General features: G+C 33.6%; 1 protein-coding gene across 1 annotated transcript in view; it reads right to left on the bottom strand.

Moving 5' to 3' along the window:
• Positions 1–21,281, bottom strand: part of LOC111640647 (spermatogenesis-associated protein 5-like) — a 92,205-nt gene extending 70,924 nt beyond the window's left edge. Inside the window, exons 1-4 of the mRNA XM_023386679.1 lie at positions 21,141–21,281; positions 11,189–11,413; positions 3,844–4,179; positions 1,011–1,568 (exon numbers count right to left, since the gene is read on the bottom strand). Of these exons, the coding sequence (XP_023242447.1) occupies positions 1,011–1,568; positions 3,844–4,179; positions 11,189–11,384 (1,090 nt within the window). The 5' untranslated portion in view covers positions 11,385–11,413; positions 21,141–21,281. The remainder of the gene's footprint in view (positions 1–1,010; positions 1,569–3,843; positions 4,180–11,188; positions 11,414–21,140) is intronic.
• Positions 21,282–24,218: the final 2,937 nt, after the last annotated feature.

Here is a 24,218-nt window from a genome sequence, read left to right as displayed (position 1 = left end):
TTAAATTTAGTTTTATGTATAAACAATAATATATCCTAACAATTTTATGAGACAATACAGTTATTTAAAGAAACGTGACCGATACACACTGTTTTTCATATCAACTATTAACACAACTTCCACATTCTCCCGGAAGTTGAAGAAGGTCCAGTCACATGATTTGCCTCAGTCTTTACTTTTAGACACAGTCAATACTTCAACTTTAAAAGAGCAGAAATTCATAAACTAAAACAATTCAACTGACTCCTTAACTGTCAAGATAAAAAGGTAATAGATATAAAATGTATAAAGTGAAACTTCTCTAACTTGAATCTGCAATGTGCAGAAAAACTTCTCTAACTGAAATTGTCTAACTAAAACAATAGGGTGAAAAATGCAGATTCTGAATACATTTGTATTTTTACCTCTCTTGCATTATATAAAGAATCTTTGATAGACTTTTGTTTTAAACAGACTGTGTAATGCCTTCCAGCAAAATGTTCAACATAACTAATGAAATCAAACAATTTTGCAAGTAAATCTTGTTGAGATAAAGTGAGAGGTCCTCTTGCTTTTGACCGGAATGTTGTCTGCAAATGGGCATCAGACAGTAGATACAACTAATTGTCTGAAAATTTCATGGAAATCCAATAACTAGGATCACTTTATACAAAATAAATATTAAAAACAGAGAGAAGTCAAAATTAACACAAATCTGTCAGGGAACTGAAAACCTTCAACTTGAATTTCCGTAACTCAAATTTTCCGCATGTTGAAGATATTAAATTCCTATGCTCTGATTAAGATCTACCAAGAGCTTCATTTTCTTCAAGTTAAAGAAAATACTGTATGAAGAACTGTCATAGTTAAAAAATCAAAAGTCTATGCATGCTAAAGTATGTATAAAGTTTTTTTTTTTAAAGAATCATTAACACTAAAATTTATAAATCCTTCAACATCTTATCCTATTTAGTATAAAAATAAAAAACTTCAATATTCCTTACTTAATTATAATAAAAATGTTTACAAACCTTTTGATCTGAAATATCTTGGAGATATTATCGGATTTATCAGTTCTTTCAGCAGACTAATCTGACGATCTAAACCACCAATTTTGTCAAATGTTATTTTTATATCCGAAGTATCATGTTTTTGTGTCTCATTCACATTTGTGATATTTGTCCACATTGTTATCATATAGAACTGAATTTCATCTTTGGCTTTCTTTAAATAATCATCTCTTAATACAGGTAAATCTTTAATAGTAAATAAATTTGATAAACTTTTATTTGTGTTCAAAGGTGTAGAACATAATGATGGTTTGCTTCCAGACTTTTCTGAATTAAAATCTGTTTCTGTCCTGTCATGACATTCTTCACTTTCAAGTAATAAATCAGAAATTTCTAAATCAGTTGATGGACCTGATGTTTCTAATTTTAGTGCATCCATTTTGACAGAAAGAAAATCAGGAACATTTATCTGAGTCTTATCATCATATTTTTCACCAATAATATCTACAATCTTTAACTGGAAAATATTTCCAAAATATGGAAAAGATAATTTTGTTCCAAATGTCACATAAGTATCATCTGTAATAAATTTATTATTCATGAAAATATAATTTTCATAACTTATAATAGATTTCAATTAAAATATAAAAATTATTGTTTAGATACAATTCAATATATTACAGTAGAGCATTGATTATTTGAAAAAATTCGGGACTGGGGTTGTTCAGTTAACTGATCATTTACGAAAAATATATTAAGAACAAAACAATACTGTATATATATATTGTGTATCTCACACCTTACAATACATATCTTACATATAGTAGTACATTAAAGTAGGCCTGTAGTTTCAGTTAGCAGGGTGGGGAAGTGTGCTGCAACTCCACAGCACTAGGGGAAATTTGAATTTGCCGACTGGAATGCTTTTGTTAACCGATGTTTCGGTTGATCGGTATTCAGATAATCAATGCTCTACTGTATATATATTTTAAAAAAAATTTTTAAAGCTTTTTTATAGCCATATTCACACCCAATATTCAAGAGATGAGTTAAAATTAAACCAATTACCATACATTTTTGGTTTGTGAATGCTTATTGGTTAACTTCTAACTCTTGATCCTTGGTTTTAAATACTGATATTATGTTTCAAATTTTTTTAACCTAAGTTTTCCAGTTATTATAATGTTTACAGCGTTTTTTTTGTTTAATGAACAAAAAGAGCTGAAAACATTACTGACATTAATGAACAAATGATAGCTGTACAATTAAATTACAGATGAACACATCCAGTAATTAAGCTAAAAGTGTCGTTATACATGTTTATACTTTGGATACTGGTACCATTCAATAACAATTATATTTTCACCAAATAAAGACAATATTAAGTATTTATAAAAGATATGTTAATGCATTTGTGTAGATCAAATCTTGATATTTATTATCATGTATTGGATCATTTAATATCCAAGCAGTGGCATGATTAACATTTGTGCAACCTGTGCAATTGCACAGGAGCCCAAAGCAAATAGCACGAGGGCCCTCGCCCCTCATACTATTCGAAATAGCTGAAATTTGAGAAATCTCTAGAACACTCCAGGAAAAACATGAAAACAATGCCAATTTTTTGATAAATTGTAGGTTTAAACTCCAGACTTTTCCAAAACTGTAACCCCATCTGTATCATTGCAAATTATCCTATGTAATGTGGGCTGGAGATCCAGTGGCAGTATATAATAAAATTTTCTAAAGGCTTGGCATATATGTAAAGAAGGGACCTAGGTACAGGAATTTGGAGTTTACGCTATACAAAATCCACTAACTGGTTCAGGTTTAAAGTAGGCATTTTCTACGCTACTTTAGAAATATCATCACAGCTCACGAAGAGATTTGAGAGCTAAATAGTGGTGGACACATTTCATACTATTCTTCCCTCAACCCTGATCTCAAATAATGGTGAAAAACTGTATGCAGCTGCAGAAAAACTTCTTGTCTGTTACAAAAGTGATTTATCACGATCATTCCCAATGCAACTGCCAACATTTGAATCTTGCTTATTTAAAAACAATGTAAAAAGAACCACAGTAAAAGAATTGGCAAGCTATTTCTGGTTGAATACCATGTTTCAAGCAGCTTGCCTGATGTCTGCATGGCCTTTCTATAATTTCTTACAACACCTGCCATTATGACTTCTGCCAAACATTCATTCTGTAAACTGAAATTATAAAAATACTATTTTTGTGTGTCAATGACTGAAGAAAGAATAACTAATTCAGCATTATTTTTTCTGAAAACTTCAGAAGTGATAGAGGAAATGGAACCTGTCAAAAGGCAGTATATATATATTTGATGCAATTAAGTGAAAAAAAAAATTTAGACCGTCAGCACATCATAAAGTAAACAAGCTTGCATTATACTAATGTAGTTTTCTATTTTTAAAATGAATAAATCACTTATCACTTTACAATGCTATATATATATATTAGACTGTATCCTGTAAAAATTACATAAACCCAAAGGTGGGCCTGTTTTGTAAGTACTATATACAAATGGACCACCCATATGTAGTCACTATGCCCAAGAATAGCTAAATTTTTAACAAGAATATCATATTAAATAATAACCTCCTTATAAGATTATTATTCAATATACAGAAAGCCGATCGATTCTATGAGAATTGGGTTCTATAGGAATTCAGTTGAATATATACATCTTTATAATTTCTAACAAGATTACTTGATGTGCATGATTACTAGTACTTATAAAAGACTAAAAAAAATCACTCCTCCTTTAATAAAAATAAAAAATATATAAACTATACAATATAACTATAGATACTTATGATGATAATACTTACAGTACTTTCGAATAAAATGAGTTTGAAAACCACTAGAAAATATATCTTCTCTGTCTGAATTTTCACACAATATTGTTATAGACTCTGCTTTCAATGGATGCTTGAAATAGTTTCTCACATGAACTATTTTTTCGTAATAATCCTTTGAAAAGTCATTTCTCAGTACTGAAATTGTCGTCAACGAAAGAGATGATTTTGGCAGAACAGTACAAAGAATCTGATAACCTGATGATGAAGTCAAAGTGATCCTGTCTCCAGAACATATTTTGCACATCCTCATAGTTGAAGGATGAAGAAAGGCACTGTTTTTAGGTAGAAATTTTAGGTCTTTATCATCTGTAAATAAAAATACTTTTTACATACTAGTTTTTTTTATATATTAAATTCAAAAGATCATCTGCAACTTTTCATACTTTCAATTCAAATTCAACTTGCATAAATAGGACATTTCATAATAAATTAAATTGTACTCGAAACACATTTCAGGTCTTTATCATCTGTAAATAAAAATACTTTTTACATACTAGTTTTTTTTATATATTAAACTCAAAAGATCATCTGCAACTTTTCATACTTTCAATTCAAATTCAACTTGCATAAATAGGACATTTCATAATAAATTGAACTGAAAACACATTTCAGAACACCTTGTGATACTCGATCATTTTTCTTAATATTTCAACATTTTCAATAGAATAACCATTGAAAATTTTTTAATTACAAGTAAATGTAATCAGAACAATAATAATTTTCAAAAAGCTCCAACAGTTCTAAAATATAGAATTACATATGAAAATATTTGTTTTAAAACTAAATTTGCCAATTAACAACAATTACAAATTCAAAGCTTAGCAACTACATTTTCATAGCATACTCTGTAGTGAAGAAATGTCTCTTGCAATACAGTACATACTGATAATTAATGCTGCCTTTTGCCAATCACTGAGTTTGGCTTGCATCTTATTAGTCAAAGTCATGCAATAGAAACTACTGACAAACTATTTCTCTTAAGGTACAGGTAACCCCGTATAACTAGGGAGTTATGTTCCAAAAAATTGCAGTGTTATACGAAACAAAGAAATAGTACAAAAAGGGGGATTAGGTTCCAAAAATTAAAACATTATCTTAATAAAAAAATTTTAGCAAACATATTGCTAAGTGATACATATTAATATAAATGTTTTCTTCGTCATCACTAAGAACTATTAATTAATCGAGGGAATTTTCTTTTTGGCAAAATATCCTTATCCTCTGAGAGCATTTCTCTGCATCATCTTCAGATCCATGCTCTACCTTTTGCAAAAAGTATGTTATTTTAGATTGCTTGCTTTTAGTTAAAAGATCTTTATAAATTTCCTTATATGGTGCTAAGCACTTATGAAGAATAAAGCAAGTATGGAATAAGGGAAAAACATTTGTCAACACCAAAATCAGAAAAGTTGAGATCTGGCAACACTGAAACAAGTTCCGAGAAGAACCACGTGGATCGACAGAAGGCGGGAAAAGAAAATTTACATACAGTGAAACCTTGGTATATGACCTTAATCAAGTTCCTGATGTTTGGACTTATACCGAATAGGACGTATACCAAACCAACCTTTCCCATAAGAAGTAATATAAAAATGATTAATCCGTTCTCATGTAAAAAAAATGGCTAGTTTCTGCTTGATTTTTCATGAGATCAGCATGTATCTTTTTAGCTTTCTCACAAATAATTGCTTCTGATAAGCTGTCGGCAGCACACTGTTTTCCAGTTATCCAAAGCAAAAGCAATTTCTCAACATGATCTAATGTTTAGAAACTGATTTAACCCCTTTTGAACGTTAGTAGATTTGATAATGTCTTTATTTTTCACGATTGCCGATATTGTCGTTCATGGAATACAGTATGCAACAGTTAAATCTTGAACATGCATGCCACCTTCATATTTCTCAACAATCTCTTTTTTCAGTTCCATTTTGATTCATTTTTTTTAATTTTCTGTTGCTTTTCATTTGCCTTTTTGCAATTTATGATTAATAAAAATAATAAAATTTTACTTACAAAATTAAAAAATCAGAAGAAATTTAACAAAGTTATAAGCGAGGTTGAGGCCGAAGTTTTAAATGCGAAAACGTGTACATCTGACGTTCAGCGCTGCTTTCCTGTAAGCCTAGAAGTTTGATAACAGTGTTTGGATAGTCAGTGAAATCATGCTCTACATTCCAAAAACACCATTGTCAAACATCTAGGAGGCTTACAGGAAAGCGGCGTTGAACATCTGACGTACACGTTTTCGCGTTTAAAACTTCGATCTCAACCTTGCTATAAACCGTGGCACTGCGAACATCTAGTCTGGTCTAGTACACCAATAGTGCTACTTGTACATAGATGCCACATATAATTGAATTAAGTCGTATACCGAGCAAAATTTGTTTCGTCCAAACAGGACATATTCCGAATTGGACGTATTTTAAAGCAGATGTATACCAAGGTACCACTGTACTTAAGTACTAACAGTTCGCAAAAATTAGTAATTTTCGTGAACTATTAGTACTTAAGTATGTGAAGATTTATTACATTTCATGTTGTACGAGGATTTTACCCAATTCTCGAATCGTGTTAAGTCTCTTAAGGATTGTTTCCCGGATAGGGATCTCTTTCCCTGCCCCGCCAGATTGGCACCACAGGGTTGAGAGACTATGTCTTTCCTTCGTCATTGACTTACGGCGATTCTGCCACTAAAACCTTTAAACGACAAAGCTTTGGGCCCTGTTGAACGTCCGGTTTCCTGTCCGCGGAACTAGGCCCTAGCTCGCTAACGTGACATAGCTTTTTTTAGGGTGTGCAGCTGATACTGCACTTTATTCCACTGACTAATTAATAGATCGTTTATTCTTTACATATATTTCGGACAGCGGGGTCCCCTTCCCTACAAGTAAGAGGGAACCCAACCCAGTGCGTCCACTAGGCACTTAGATCATAAGTTTATGATCATTTCCATCAATTCCTTTAGTTTCATTAAGTTTTCTTTACTAGCTGCTAGCGTTTGAAGTACTCGTTCAGGTGGCCGAGACCAGTCGACTTGGTCGGCCCCTCGGCGGAAATCCTCCGTAAGAGGACAGTCAAGTACGTAATGTCTCGTGTCCCCGCGAGAACTCCCACAGGAGCAGCTACCATCTCCTTGCCCGAAACAGGACTTGAAATGGGGAAACCTCCCGTGGCTGGTCAGTAATTGAGTCGTGAGCCTATTGCAGTACACCGGAGCGAGGCCAACTACAGGCACGAAGGCGTAGGTTGACCTACCTACCGTAGTTTGATTCCAGCGCTCTTGCCAGATGGTCATCAATCGTTTCCGCAAGGTACCTTTGATATAAACTGCCGAGGGTTCAACCGTCCTTGTTATAAAAGGACCGCTAGCTCCCGCTTTTGCTAGCTGATCGGCACGCTCGAATCGAGTTAGAGTGAATCTGTGCTATAAAAGTGCAATGTTATGCGGGGATTACCTGTATGTCAAAAATATTTCATTTATACCTAACACAGGTGTGCACTGTACTTGCTATTGTATTAATAAAATACCGTATCTCCTGTCAAATCTATTACTGTCTACTGTGTAGGAACGTCTATATCTCGAAACCTATCTCAAATTTTTTTTTCTCATTGCCATGAGATTTGAGATAGACAGGTTCAACTGTATTTCAAAGAAAATAATACAGTGGATGATCGGTTAATGAATAAATTGGATAACGAACACCTCACAGAACAAACAAGGAGAAGCGACGTAAAATAATGAATACCAATTGGTCTTGCATTGTCTTCAGGCAACAGTTTGAAACTTTTCATAGTGCGGGAGACATCGACATCCAACCCGGTATATACTAATCGGATACTATTCCTCTGAACTTTGAAACTCTCCCTTGTAATTCCATCCTTTTGTTTTTCTGACAAAGAATTTTTTATAGTATTTGCAAGACTGTCGGGCAGGCACTCATTTTGTGTCAATTTTTATTTTCAAAAGGTGAGAGTATAATAGCAAATTTAGAGACTGGGCAGAAAAATGTTTGATGTTGCTGGGCAATACAACAGTATAGAATAATCAAGACGACTCTAGCAGCTAAAGGAGTAACAAAATCACATCTGAGAAACAACATTGAAGAGCTCATAATGAAACCTGAAACCAATCTGACGACAGAAGAACGCCAAGAACTCTTGAATGAACACCACCAAGAAACTCAGCGAGATATGTCTTCTAAAAAAGAGGATTAATGCCGATATCTGCTATTAAACATCTTTTGAAGTGGGAGGATGTCAGAACAAGAGTCATAGATGGCATCCAAACCAGGTTCAGGTTAATAGGCTTAGTGATCTCTACAATTACAATGCTATTAATTACTTCTGAAAAATCCTGAAGAGAGAAAAGCAATCGACATTAGACAGATTCTTTAACCCCCTCAAATGGAAAAAACATAACTTAAAAATGCAAGACTCTGTATATATGTATTTTTATTATTACATATAAATAAACATAGTAAGAAAAAATATATTTTTTATTTTTTGGGATCTCCAGAATGAATTAATCAAATTCTCATAAAAACCTATGGTAAAATGCACATATGTACTGATAAGCCTTTTACCAGTGTGTGTCTTAGAACAAACTTAGAATGCACACCGTAAAAGGCTTATAGGTACGTACGTGCATTTTACAATACTCCGGTGTAGAAATTCCACTATTTTTTAAACCTATGGTAAATTGATAATCGGTTAACGAACAATTCAGATAGCAAACAAAATCTTGGAACGGATTATGTTCATTAACTGATCACCCACTGTATATTGTAAAATTATTTAAAATTTCTCTCTTAATTCCTAAGTGTTAATTTTTGTAAAATCAAGCATTAAAAGTTTGACTATTTGATTAATTTATTGACTAAAGATGTAATCAAGTTTAAAAAAATATCTGAATAGTCGCTTTCTTTATAGTGTTCAAAGTAATATTTTCATGTTCAGTGGGAAAAAAGTTTGAAAGATTATTTTTCCAATCATAAATGATAAGTATAAGACTAAATAGATAAAGTCTCGGTAAAGTCGTCAGTCTGTTGCTCTGATTAACCCAATTCTATTCCAGATATTAAATTCTCCGATATTTTCATGGTTAATTTGACTTGGATAGGTCAGAGCCTTCCCTGACACCTAGCCACTTCATTGTGGGTAAGGTTGAATCAATAACATAGAACAACAATGAAAATCTTTCGGGCTCAAAATTAGTGTATTCTTACGTCTGCTGTATCTTCTATCTGCTGAATTCAAAAATCACCATAAAAATGACAGATTAGCTCTTGCTTTTTGGAGAAACTGTAACATGCCATTTTACATTTTTATTTTGGGGTAATTTATTTTTTGGGAATTGTCACACCTCTCAACTGACACAGCAAAAAATGTTCTCCATATGTTTGTAGGTTATAAACATAAATGTAAATATGACTGAGCTTAATATTGCTTCTATTTTTCTTTTTTCTTGGTTAATATTTCTGGTTTTGAAGTGCTTTTGAAGCGTAATACAGGTTATACCAAAATGCCACAAAAATGTGTAAATTCAGTGAACAATTTTTGTTATTTGTAGTGAAATAACATTTGTCACAGAAACACACTCTGACACCTCTTCTGAAGACTGCCTATCACCATTATTTTGGTATGAAGGTAGGGGGAGGATAACTCATGGGCTCCACATATAAGCTGCAACTCTTGTTCAGTTATACTACCAGAATGGCTGAAAAATAAAAAACAATCTACGGCTTTTGCTGTGCCTAAGGTTTGGCGGGAGCCTACAAGCCATACAGAGATGACTGCTATTTCTGCTCGACTCCACTTACAAAAGCAGGATTGTCAATGAATTAAAAAACTAGCTTAATACCTAAATCTTCCATCTGCTATTCGACCTATTCCATATTCAGATAGTTACCAGTTCCTATTTCACCCCAACATTATGAGCTTGAAGTATAAAATGAAGAAAGTGTAGGAGAAGAACCCAACAAGCCTTCCACATTCCATGCTCCAATTTTGAGGTAAAAGTTGACACACCACAAACTGAGTTAAGGGGAATTGAGTGATCTCATTCAAGACCTAGACTTGTCAAAGAATAAGGCGGAACTTCTAGGGTCAAGACTACAGCAATCTTCTTCAACATGATGTCAGGGTCTCACAGTACAGAGAACGTCAGAGGAATCTGCTTCCTTTTTTTGAGAACAAAAACGATCTGATTGTTTGCTGTGACGTTAATGGTTTAATGAAATCTTTGAATTTGAATTCAAATATTTTCAAAAATTCAAAAGCACTTTCAATGTTGTTAGCATATGTAATTAAAATGTATCATTTTCTCATAAGCCATTAAAATCACATTCTGCCACCTATTGTGTATCACGAAAACTGGAGCTAAATTTTTCTTTGTCATATTCAATTCTCTCATCCAAATTAGTAAGATTTCACTCATGAAATAAAGGAAACATTCAAAATCATTTTTTTGTGCAGTGTAATGGTCACTGGGAGCATTTTTTAATCTGGTGCCTAAATGCAAAAACTCTAAAAAACTATATATAATATCTCAAAACTTAGAAGTAAAATGTCAGAATTAATTACAGAAATTCTACTGCTACTTTAAAAGTACATTACAGATAACCCCTGTATAACATGGTGCTTTTATAGCACGGGTTCACTCTAACACAGTTCTGGAATTGGGTAAAACCCTCGTACAACATAAAGTGTAATAAAGGGTACATTCTTTTATACCTCTGCGTAACCACGTGTGAGCATTTAATTATTTTCATGGCTATTTTGAATGCTCTTTCAACAAATAATACATTTAATGGTTAAATTTTACAATTGGGAGCCTTCTTTAGCCTCTAAAAGCTCATTTTAGAATTAGATTCCTTCACACGATACTATCAATAGTGCAGGTGCCGCCATCTTTCTTTCACCGTCATTCCTAAATGCCTATAAACAGCAGCACACTCATTGCAGAGCGACCGCTATTAACGAATGCACCCACAAACTTTTACCAGTTCATAATGCTCATGCTGAGATCATCATATAAAATGAATAATCCTCTCGTAAAATATTTACTTAAATAATAAATATTTTACCTATGAAAAAAATTAATAATAAATCCGATTTAAATAAGGATTTAACAGCATGTTTTTTAATTTTTGGAATTTAACCCCCCTTTTCACACTAGTTCTTTGTTTCGTATAACACAGATTCGCATAACACGGCAATTTTTTTTAACATAACTCCCGTGTTATATGGGGTTACCTATATTTTGAAATTTTAATTCATAATCATAAAACTGTTAACAAATAATTCTATATTTTACCTTTCTGTATAACATCTTTAATTACAGTAGCATACAGATTTTCATTATCAATCAAACAATGATTCAAAATGAGGCACTTATTGCTTTCATTTTTTAACTCATTACACTGCTCTTTATGAAGCGGTACATCTTTCATGTAGAGTACTGATTTGCAATTTTCACACCTTCTCCACTTTGATTCAGCTTTCTTTGGCATTATTTATCTCCGTAAAATTGAAACAAATCCTGAAAATAAAACAAAATACTTTCATCATCTCAATCTCAAAAATAAATTCATTTCTTGTTTTGCTTTTGAAAATTTTAGTGACATGATACTAATCTATATGGTAATTTTGAAAAAAATTTATATTTAAATGAATTGTCATGAAATTTAATTTAATCATTTTCGAACTTTCTTAAAACTATGAATTTGTGAAATCAATACTTATATTAATAGAAGTACTGCTTCAACAGTTTCTATAGAGTAATTAACTTTAACTTATACATAAATAAATGAGAAAATATTTTAAAAAATTAAGAAAAAATAAAATTTAATATGTTATGATCATATCTAAATTAAAGTATTTAGGACACAAGTTTACTACTTTAAACTAGAAAAATTTTATTTAAATATCATCTTCAATTCATGTTTTTCTAAAACTAACAATTTATTCTGAATTATCAAAGTATTCACCTTAGCTTTGACAATATGTTGCTCTTGTATAGGATAAGGCCAGGAGCATACGTGCGTGAAATCTAGCATAAAACAGAAAATGTAAAACTTTCTGAAATTTTGGCTGAAACAGAACTGACAAAAGTAGAGAACGTTTACTTTTTATGCCAAAATTCCTCCAATTATCCTTTCAACAGTGGACTAGTCAGGTATGGTTCTACCCCCCCAGTAGTGGAGAATAAACGTAGAAAATTTTTAAAGTATTTTTCCACGCGTTTTTTCTCATTACAGTTTCAGAAAAACATTTTGTAAACAGTTGTCTAATAAAGAAACGTCTTTTTTTATTGTTACATAATACATTTTTTAGGTGAATTTTTTTTGCGGTAGTTTTTGGCTACTTTTTGGCAATACCCTGAAAAAAATTTAACGGATATAGCCATCCATCACTGCCACATGATTGCCCTGGACGAATACATCTGTCCTTTACTGCTGAGTGGTTAAAAGAAGTCTTTTCTGTGACATCAAAGTAAACACATGGTTTCTATTCTAATGTGAGAGTTAAAGATGTACGAGACAAATTGTTCCAACGAATGTCAATTAAACAATAATTTATTACAACAGGGATTGACAGGTATTACAGAGATGCCCGTCAGAGACAAATACACAGATATGCAACAGGTCTCTACTCTCGTCCGGAATCTTACAATTTTTAATTATCACGATATAGGTTCTAATCACTAACTTATAATTAACTTATATCTAACTTAATCTAACACTATACTAATAAGAGGAAAAGGAAGGAAGGAAAGAAAAGGTCTACCGGTAGTTATCGCAGGAGGTCCTGATGGTGGTTTCCAATAGTTTCGGGGGTTTTCTCGGCCGACGTTGGTATATTAAACATTCCTAGTATGAATTTTGGCACTTAGTTTCGTAGACTACTATCTCTCATCAATCAAGTCACTAGTCCTTTTCTCTTCTATTTGGACTACGCTAAACTTCGCACATTGGGCTGGTTCTTTGTCTTAAGTCTGACTTAATGTCCCGACGATATTTTCTTAACCCTTTCTCCTCGTCGTCCAGGCAAAAAGTGTCCTTCTTACCCCTTTGTTCACCTTCTGTACCCCACGGGCAGGGCCGCGCCCTGTTCACGTCGGTAAGCCACCAATCAGGACCCACGAAATTCCCGCTCCTGATCGGGTGACCGGAAATGGTCATTAGTAGAAAGAAGAAGGAAGGAAAAGAACAAAGAATCTTAAATCTAAATACTATAACTATGTATATACAAAATGGCAGACAGCCACACTAACAATGGTGGCAATGAGGGTTAAATATATAATATATACATACATTCAGCAGTTTAAGGTCAAAGTAATGCTGGCATTAGTCAATACAGTCACTTCTCAACTTATGATGGGGTTTGTTCCGCAAGTCAGTCAAAATGGTCTTAAGTCGAGAAGTGACTGTACTTACAAGAAAACAGTTAGCCTTCTTACACAAGCACACACAAAGGGTAACTAACTGCATAACAAAACTATAGATGACGCAATCAATTGCCAGAAGCGTGCAAGATATATATTCGACAAAAACTAAAAACAAATGACACATTTTAAATTTTTTAAATGAAATTTTTTTTGTCTTAAGTTGAGGTGGTCATAACTCGATAAGTGACTGTAGATCATTAGGACTGAGCAGTATTAATATTCTGATATTTATTATACTCTTAATTTTGTACAGTTTACAGGGTGGTGTGGAAGAAGTAAACTATATATCCATTGCATGGTAAATAATGAAATTTGTAACCAATCATATATATATATATATATAAAAGCTTCAATAAAGACCATAGCAGTAGCTAATAGTATTGTATTAACAGGGAGAACTTTTACCTTCATTTCCTCAAAATATTAATTTTGCTTACTCCTTTCTTCCACAGATCTCAAATTCAAATATCACATCATATGCCAATTAATATCTGTCAGATTAACAAAATAATATAAAAAAAAGAAAATTATTAAACTTTAGAGAACTAAATTTAAAATAGAGCCACTAAGGTTTTATAACACGTGATTGGAGATTCATTACAATGAAACGCATCATTATGTAATTAACCTTGGGAATTAAATTGCAGCAAGCCATTTCTCTTTCCTCCCAGGGCATTGTTCATTCGGAAACAAATAAAACTTTGTAACTGGCAGCACAGTAATATAGGTAACACTACAACAGACCACACAACAGTTATTTTTTGAAGTTGTGTGTGGCAGAAAGCTGTGGTTCATCACAGGAAGAAAACAAGCACTGAGTCTCAGTATGTATCCAACCCAAAGACGCACATGTTTTCCCAAAGCAGTTTTCTTTGCCTGAGTACAGATGGCGCTCAACTCAGTTCCGCTAGCTCTATACATGTGAAAAGACACAGAGTTTTTTCTGATATTAACCAATGAAAACATCTTGTTCTTCATATACTATTTTGTTGATGTCAATAATTTTAAACAGATATATAAGCTAATTTGCTACATAATGTACAGCAGTGTTTCTCAAACTTTTTGGTCTGCGACCCTCCTTTTGCACTTAAAAATTTCAAAAGACCCCGAATAATGGGTGTAGAAAAACATCCCGGAAGGGGTTTTCCCCACTCCCCCGAATGTAGAATCGTGCCTCAATGTTAACCGGTTAAATTTTACTTAGGTGCCAAAATGTGGCCATGCTTCCAGAATGATGTTCAGGGCAGTTTAGGGGTATGGCTGTTTGAAAGGTTTTCTTCCATAAAATTAATCGATTCTAGACTAATTTGACTAACATTTCCAAAACACGTATAATTTTTTAGGAATAATCCATATAAAATATGCTATAAACAAAAAATTGTAGGATTACTTACTGAGTGTGCACCATTCAAAGACGCCATTGCTTAAGCTTGTTTTCATCGCAAAACAGCACGTTAGACGGAGGACGTGTATGAAGCGTGTCACGTGACATTTGTTGCTGCTATTGAGTCATATGATTACTCATTTACCGATAACTTACTCTTTTTGCAAAGAATTCGCTGAACTTTGGAGGCATCGTCAATAGAAATATTAAAACAATCCTTTCTAAATATGAATTAAAATCAACATATAATATCGTACAATAATGTAATAAATAACTAATAATTCTCTACTTTTAAATGGCCTAATCTCTCATGTTGTAAACAAAATTTTACAATATTTATTTACATCAAGACATTAGACATCTTATGTTGCATCTGATTAATATTTATCATCATAATATATATCATGATAGAATTATTGTTGTTAGCAAGCAGTTTTACCTTTGTTGTTTCATATTATAATTATTGACTATAAGTCGTTTCTAGTTACAATAAAAATACTATAGTATATTATAATTGTGAGATTAGTCAGGGGCAGGATATTTAAGAGTACTTTACTCCTCTACCTCTTAATCGACACAAGACCTTGAGGTCTGTTCTCGCTTGTCTAAAGGATGGCTTCAAGTTGAGTGAAAAGGATTATGGAAAATGAGGATCGTTAGATCTTATCTCCCATCAGGATCTGACACCAATCTACAGAATTATTGGCAGATAGATATGTGTTTTGAATGGAATCGATGAGTAACCCTGTAACCAATGCTCACTAATGATTTTGTAAAGACCTTCAGATTCAAATGGAGGAGATGATAACATTGGAAGAAATGCATGGCAATCAAATTTCATTAACAATATACCTGTTTATTGTAGAACGTATTTACACAGATATAGGTAATCAAAGGTTTGAGAATACATATCCCTCTGGATTAACATCCTGTATAGTTAATTCATCCCAGACAACCAGTTACTTCGTTAGGAAAAGTAGCTACCTGTAATATATTAGTTGCAACCTTGACCACATTCACCTAAGAACTTGAGAAAGAGCTTACATATCATTGCTAGTAGAATAACTGTAAATGTTCGTTCACGACAATACTTGTAATTCGGACTCTTCCAGGGATCGTTAAAGAAGCTCGTTGATTCTATATTGATATAAGTCCAAAAATCATAGAACAAACAGTTCAGATAGAAAGTCTATCGAAGACGGTAGCGACAAAAGGCAGATAATCCACAGGCACACACACTGGGAAAAGTTATAAATTTTTCTCCCTCCAGTCGTCATCACGCTTGCCTTTTATTTGGAGGGCTCCCTTCTCGAGATTTCCCCACACCACATACGTCAGAAGTGATCTCTCTGGACCAATGATGGATTAAATGACACAATCATGACAAGTTAACTCATCTTCTACAAGGAAGTGTTTTCGTGGGAACGAAGTTTTTATGATCGAATTATTTCCTGTTTTTGAACTAATCCTAAACTTAAACATTTTTTCGAATCTAATCTCATCATCCGGACCCTCACAATCTATCATTTGATGCCTCCAAAGTTCAGCAAATTCTTTGCAAAAAGAGTAAGTTATCAGGAAACAAGTAATTATGTGACCGAATATCACTGACAAATGTCACGCGACACGCTTCATACACGTCCTCTTTCTAACATGCCGTTCCATGGCGAATACAAGCTTAAGCAATGGAGTCTTCGAACTGTGCACACTAAGCATTCCTACAATTTTTTTTGTATATAGCATATTTTATATGGATTATTCCTAAAAATTATTTGTGTTTTGGAAATGCTTGAGTCAAATTAGTCTAGAAATTTTATGAAAGAAAATCTTTCAAACAGCCGTATCCCCTAAACTACACAAGTGCCGTGAATTTTTTAAAAATAATAATCGTGGCTATGTATCGTTAAAAATTATTCATTAATGTTACCTACGATGCCAAAATGGCAGAGTTTCCAGTCGCCATTTTGAACTCCTCTCTAGACTGCGCGGTAGCCGATGGTTCAAACGGAGCGGACGCGTGTCCTAAACTAACCTATTTAGTACATTAATGTAATTATTACTCTCGTTAGTGATCCTTTTTTCCTACGTTTATTCCCTGACGAAGTCAACTGCTTAGCACATGTTGACTATCTTTTCTTTGTCATATTAGTCATTTTCTTTGTTGTTGTGGGTTTTTTCCTGTTTTTCCTTCTTTTTTATATTAGAAACTGGTGCTGCGGGAACACTCGCCGGTTCCATCCATTTTGGTGTTATTCCGGTACCTGGATAATACTCAAGTGTTTTACAAATATTTGAAACTTTACTCTGGGCTTTTAGCTGGCCATTTCATGAACTTCTTATACATAAAGGAATACATGTATGAATCCGACAGATCATCCGTGTAATGCTTTGGCAAATTATTTTTACTTTTAAAATAACCCCCATAACCTTTCAATGTTTTGAGTAGGATCGCCCGTTTTGGGGTTTACAAAGTTTTTTTGAATGATTAACTGTTCTATGTTCGATATCTATTCCTTCAATGTCGTCTATGTGATTATATCCCTTTCATTCATCAGTTATAAGTAGACTACCAGAATTTACAAATTTAGACACAACCCAATTTAGCGTGTTTTCGGATCTGTCATTCACTTAACAAATGAAGCAACTATTGTCTTCCCTGCATATTCATCCTACGACCCGTTTTGTAGGTTTCAGTATACGCACTTTTTCATATTTGGGTTTGCATATTACTGTCTTCGACAGTTTTATTAGGACCTCCGATTTTAAATGAGGTCATGTTATTCATAGCTATAAGCATCACTAAACTTATGTGATTTGACCAATCAATGCCAGCCTTTCTAGAAATATCTGCAACAACAGCCGAATTTGTTAACATACATTCCAAATAGTGATGTGCCAGATATCCGTATCCACGGATATCCGAGGGGAAAAAAAAAGATCCGTATCCATTACTTTTTAGCAGATCTTTAACGGATCTTTTATCTTAATGAATTTCATTACTTATATGAAATTTTAAAGACAGCAATAGAACATTCGTCATTTACTATCGTAAAATATTTCCATATTACACTACTAAATTTTTTTGTCGACATTGTTTTTATTTTAATTTAACTCAACACTCTCCAAAACACAAACGTAATCTACGCTATCCCATGTCACACTAGCCACAAACCAGTGTTTCCCAACGTGGGGCCCACGCCCCACAGGGGGCAATTGGATTGCTAAGGAGGGCAATTCAAAAATGGACTTGACCAGAGTTTAAGTTAACCATATAGCTGCTGTATATGTTAGGGAGACAAGAATTTTAGAAAGGCTTAGGTGGGGCATAGCACAAAAAAGGTTGGAAAACACTGCACTAAACTATTGTGGCAGTATGCTATATTTTTGTAAATATTAATTTTAGTTTAGTTTCGTTTCTTCTTTTTACTCTTTGTTCTATTGTTCTATTTTCTTCTAGAACTTTATTATCTATTCCCTGTCCCTTGGGTGGGATGAGCAGTTCCTAGAAATTTGAGGAGCAAAGGTGTAAACAGGAGCCAGAGAAAAAAGAGAAGTGACATAGCAGGTCATTCGTAAACTGGACGGCAGAGTGTACGGACGAGGTGAGAATACTGGGAGTCGTATTTTCAATGACCGGATAGTTCAGAAATAAGTTCAGAAAAAAGATCCTATTTTAAGGTCGTATTGACGACCGTGGAAGGAAAAATCCTAATTATTGAAAAAGAGAACTGGCCAGTTATAGGAGAAGGACGTGTGTTATCACACCCAACAGCATGCATAAAGAAACAAGCTGAAAAAAGAAACAAAACCCCAGATATCCCTATTTCTATCTTATCTACCATTTTTTCTGTTTTCTTAATTCTATCCCTTTTTCTGTTATTAGTGTTAAGTTAGTGTTTAAGGTTAGTTTTAAGGTTCCAGGTTATATTGTCGCGATCAGGATCTGTATTGTACACATGCTTTGGATACAGCAAACTATTATTATCGCTGTAATTTCGCATGCTACCGTTTGTACCGTGAAGTTGGAATCCCCCGAAATAGAATCTGTATAAAGACGCGAAATAGCTTAATTGGAAAATTATATCAACTTTTGTTACTTTATCCTGTCTGCCTTTGTGGTGAATTATAATTTAGCACACTTTTACACCATAAACAAAAATACGTGCAGTGCAAGTCAAAACACGTCGCGTTATTAATGCAAATCGTCAACTATCGGTTCAAGGTCACATGCACCGGCGCCAACTGAGTACAAAAGTTAAGATCCGTATCCGCGGATCTAGACACTAATGATCCGTATCCGCGGATATACATTTTTAACGATCCGGCACGTCACTAATTCCAAACAAAGGTAATGCCATATGAACGACAAAATTCCACCCCAAGGAATATTGCCACATTTGCCCTTAAAGGTTCCATCATAAGCTGAATACTTTCTTCCGCAATTGCTACATCTTAATAACAAACACAAATTTGTCTCTTCGATAGTATATTTTACACGTTTTTGAACATAAACTGCACACACCATCGATTTGTCGTAATCCTAACTTCACAGCAAATTTAAACGCATTATCAATACTTGGTACCAAACCTAATTCCGAATATTCCGATTCCATTAACTGGTAAAATTTGCGGGTTGTACAATCGGACCAAAATTCGTCGGAATTGATGTCTACAAAACTCATTAATTCAACTAAATATTAAAAATTAACAATTATCGTAATGTTTAACAAGAATAAATTTCACCTAAATAACTTTGTTGTATAAAAATCGTAGAGAAAACTATCGTAGAGTACACAAAGCATGCAACAACAAAGAAACAGTAATATACTACGTCATATTTAATAATTTGCATATTTACTCACGACCACATTTCACGGTGCGTTCAACAAATTTGCATATTTTGTCACACGTGTTATTAGAGAACTCCCTGTGTCAACGTCTTCACCGAATGCCGCGAATCAAGATTATCGGAAACGCCGCCATTTTGGCACCATAGGTAAAATTAAACAAAATAAATATATTGAAAAATATAAAAACAAAACATATTATATTTCGGAAGTTAATCTGGTCTGAAAAACGTTCAGATTCAGCACGACACACAATCCGCAGAAAAACAAGCAAACTTACCTACCACTCACAATGGGAAAAAAGCCTCGTTCAAATACCGGCGCGTTCTTAAGTACCCTTTCATGGTCGCGCCAGTGCTGCCAGCTAAAACACGCATACCGACAAAAATAATATCGGAGTAGCCCAAGACATAGCCAAATAGTGCAGCGCCACAACACTAGCGGAAATTCGAATTTGACGACTGAAACGCTTTCGGATAATCGACACTCTACTGCAGTGTTTCCCAAAGTGGGACCCACGTCCCACAGTAGAGTGTCGATTGTTAAGAGGGGCAATTCAAACGTGGACTCGTCCAAAGTTTAAGTTAACCGTATAGCTGCTGTATATGGTAGGGGAGGCATAAGAATTTTAGAAAGGCTTAGGTGGGACATAGCACAAAAAAGGTTGGGAAACACTGCTCTACTGTATTTCTAACTCGACTTGCCTACAGACGCAGCGCTGCTAGCGAACACCGTTCCGAATGACAACGTTGTTCTTTCATAGTTTAGGCGGAGAGTGGAAGCTCGGGGGATTCCCCAATAGCGCACAAATTTTTTAATGTTATATTTAGGCTCGTATTTAAATTTTTATATTGTTTTTTTTATATGTGCAAGTTATTTAAGTGAAAATTATTTTATATACAGTGATACCCCGAACTTATGCGATACGCGGGACCGAGCGATAACCGCGTAAGTCGGGGTATAATTTCTCAATTTGTGTAAAACCCAAGTCGGATGTATGTAAGCTAATAAATGTTCTCGTTAATCTTATCTCGTCTTTTGATTCGTTCACGGTTAGAAGAAATCACCACATAGAGTCTCTCAAGTCTCCTTAGATATAACAAACAGAAATAAATAACACAAAATAAATTGTGGCTATGTGTCGATTCCGCGCGACACGTCTGAACATGTAAGCCGAACAATAGTGTAGGGGGGGATTGAGTAATCGAGAGTTGTTTGGCGCTCAAACAAAAGACAAATGACGAGATTTGAAAATCGCGTAAGTCGGGGTAGCGTAAGTCGAGGTATTACTGTATTTTTTATTTCTACTATTTCTAAACATGAATCCATAGTAAATTTATAAAATACAGTATTTGAAAAAACTTGATCTGGCATCAATTTTTCCGCGACCTCCCATATATTTTTCGCAACCCCACTTTAAGAATTGCTAATGTACTGTACAGTACCTTAAACAAACTGAACCATCATCTCGAGTAAAAATGTAACATACATAAATATACAATATATACAAATATACATATCTATTACTTATAACAGATAAAAATGTAAAGATGAAATCATACACAAGAAATAAAAAATAAAAATTTACCTTCAGTTAACCTATGACGGTATAAATTACAGTTTAATCAAATTATACAAGTTCGATAAAAAAATTACAAATGTTAAAATCAATATTTCCATTTCAAAATACTGTATACAATAATCTCCACGTGGTCTTGTGGTTATAAACCTACCGCCCTCTGGTGACAATTAAAATTCTATTTAGATTTAATTTAACTTGTATGCCTTTGTGGTGAATTATAATTTAGCACACTTTTACACCATAAACAAAAATACGTGCAGTGCAAGTCAAAACACGTCGCGTTATTAATGCAAATCGTCAACTATCGGTTCAAGGTCACATGCACCGGCGCCAACTGAGTACAAAAGTTAAGATCCGTATCCGCGGATCTAGACACTNTACTTAAAACAGATAAAAATGTAAAGATGAAATCATACACAAGAAATAAAAAATAAAAATTTACCTTCAGTTAACCTATGACGGTATAAATTACAGTTTAATCAAATTATACAAGTTCGATAAAAAAAATTACAAATGTTAAAATCAATATTTCCATTTCAAAATACTGTATACAATAATCTCCACGTGGTCTTGTGGTTATAAACCTACCGCCCTCTGGTGACAATTAAAATTCTATTTAGATTTAATTTAACTTGTATGATTGAACCTAACCAGAGCCACACTGTGAATGACATATCGAGATATGGAAATTATACACCGGTATTAAATCACTTTTCTGAATATTAAAATGAAAACAGTAAGATATTTAATAAATTTATATTTGTTACGAATTATTTTATAGATCAAAACATATTATATAAAGTGGATTCCGCTTAATTGGGAAGCCGCGGCGCCCCAATTAAGCGGAATAAAACGGCCAAATCTCAAAGAACGAAAACCAAACTAATAAGTGAATACATAATTTAATCGCTTAATTGGGACAGTAGCAGAAAAGGAATTTACCAATTTTTGATATATTTTAGTCATCTTCCGAAAATATGTAGGCACTACGTACTGTACACTGATACCCTGTATGTCACAATGGCTAGAATATATAGTATGTCGTTCGCTATTATATCCCTATAATACGTTAGGTTCTTGTTTTTACGCCTCACCAGAGGGCACTCGCATCAGTTGTGATGTTACATAGATCAGTTTAGACCAGGCCTGGGGCCATATTCTGGTCTCTCACAAGCCGGTCGCTGATTGGCTAATCATTCGGATTAGCCAATCAGCGATCGGCTTGTGACCAGAATACGGTCCCTGGACAACCCGCGGCCCGTCACGTTAAATTGTGTGGCCCGCTAAGCGATATTATATATCTATTAAAACTTTTGTTTTCCGTTATGTGTATAGCAAAACAATTAAATAAATGAAAATTTGCATGTGTTATTGCTATATTATGCAAGTGCGAGTACGAACTCTTGGTATAACAATAAAATCTTATTCATTTTGTATTTGTCTTAGTTTTTTAAAAGCGTGTTTGTCTAAATTGTGGATTACCGTAATGTTACGCGTAATCAAAGTGGCCAGGCCTAGTTTAGACAAAGCATTTTGAGTTGTTTTTCATTAGTTTTTGACTTTGTGTAGAACGATTTTCGTCCCATTTTGAAAAAAAAAATCTGAAGTTTATAAAAATAATACGCATTGTTTTGTTGCAAAACTGGAAATAATGTAAAAGGAGAAGCGTACATTAATTTTGGCTCCAAAAGACGAAGAGCTTCGAAAAAAAAAAATGCAGTAAGTTAATTCCTCGCGGTGACAAAATTTTTTATGAATATTGTTGTGTTTGCTTCTTTTTGATGAGCAGTTCCACAATATGGCGGCCGGATAGTATGGTGAGGGATGGGGCCCGATATATCCCGACGGATCACCCCAGGAAAATTTCTAGGAATTTTTCAACCCGTCCGGATTCGCCCCCGGATTCCCAGAGCAGTAGCTGCCACTTTGACCACTCAGCCGTTGAAAATATAGTATCAGGTTACTTATAGAGATTTAAATATTTTGTTGTTAGATGAAATCAAAAATCCAGTATATAAACTGCTTTAACACTTATAAAATGTTTGCAGTATGCATCATTAAAGTAGTTTTACTTTAATGATAAGTAGTTTCTCAGATCAGTACTACTCTATAGACTGTGGTGAAGTTTTAATTTTCTGACAGGTTGTATATAATTTACTAAAAAGAATAAATGTTATCTGTTGTTTGTGGACTGAAAACACACTTTAAAATTTAAAATAAAATATAGTAATTAAAATTAAAACTTTCAGTCATTTAAGTTATATTTCATAATAATTGAGAGTAATGTAACATAGTACTATACAAATTGCACATTATTAAGCAATATACTGTACTGTAATTACTGTTGTTTGTGGACTGAAAACACACTTTAAAATTTAANTCTCTATGAAAATAAATAAATTTCGTTTATATGCATAAGAAAGTTCCTAAATAAAGGAAATTATTCCTTACAAGCACTTTGAAGGTTTACATATGTAAAGATTGTGAGAATGGTTTTTTCTTTTCTCTCCATCTTATTATAATTTATAAAAATGTTTAATCTGAACTCCCATTTACAGTTTGTGTAATTATTCATTCTTAAACCAGATTCTTTAGCATAGACTGATATTTTTACAAGTAAACACATTTTCTGCATTATAGATCATTGTAATAATGGGGATTCAAACTAGAATTGAGTCATCACATTGATTGAAAACATCCAACTGTATTTCAAATGATAGGCGACAAAATAAAAGTCCTCTACGTAGAGTTTAATAAAAGCCATTTGACTTGTTTGCAAACAATGAATTAGGTTTTTGCTTCCATTAGTGCAAGTATGAAAATATGGAAGAAATTGTTGTAACAATTTCTTCCAGTTGTAACAATTATGCATTTACCAATTTCTTCACAATGACTACTGTTCCATCAAAATTTGCACCCACTGCATCACAATAACACCCACAATCGTACCCATTGTTGATACTGTTGCTGTGGTGGCCATTGCTCGAACTTCATCAGACACTTCTAGGCTGCCTCTGTATATCACAATACAAGTTGTCATGTCTTTCCTTTATGAACAGTATATACTTCTGAGCATTTCTTGTT

The sequence above is a fragment of the Centruroides sculpturatus genome, unplaced genomic scaffold (genome assembly GCF_000671375.1).
Source record: "Centruroides sculpturatus isolate CEXI.00-Female unplaced genomic scaffold, Cexi_2.0 scaffold1192, whole genome shotgun sequence".
Classification (NCBI taxonomy): Eukaryota; Metazoa; Arthropoda; class Arachnida; order Scorpiones; family Buthidae; genus Centruroides; species Centruroides sculpturatus.
This window is presented reverse-complemented; position numbering and strand designations above follow the sequence as displayed.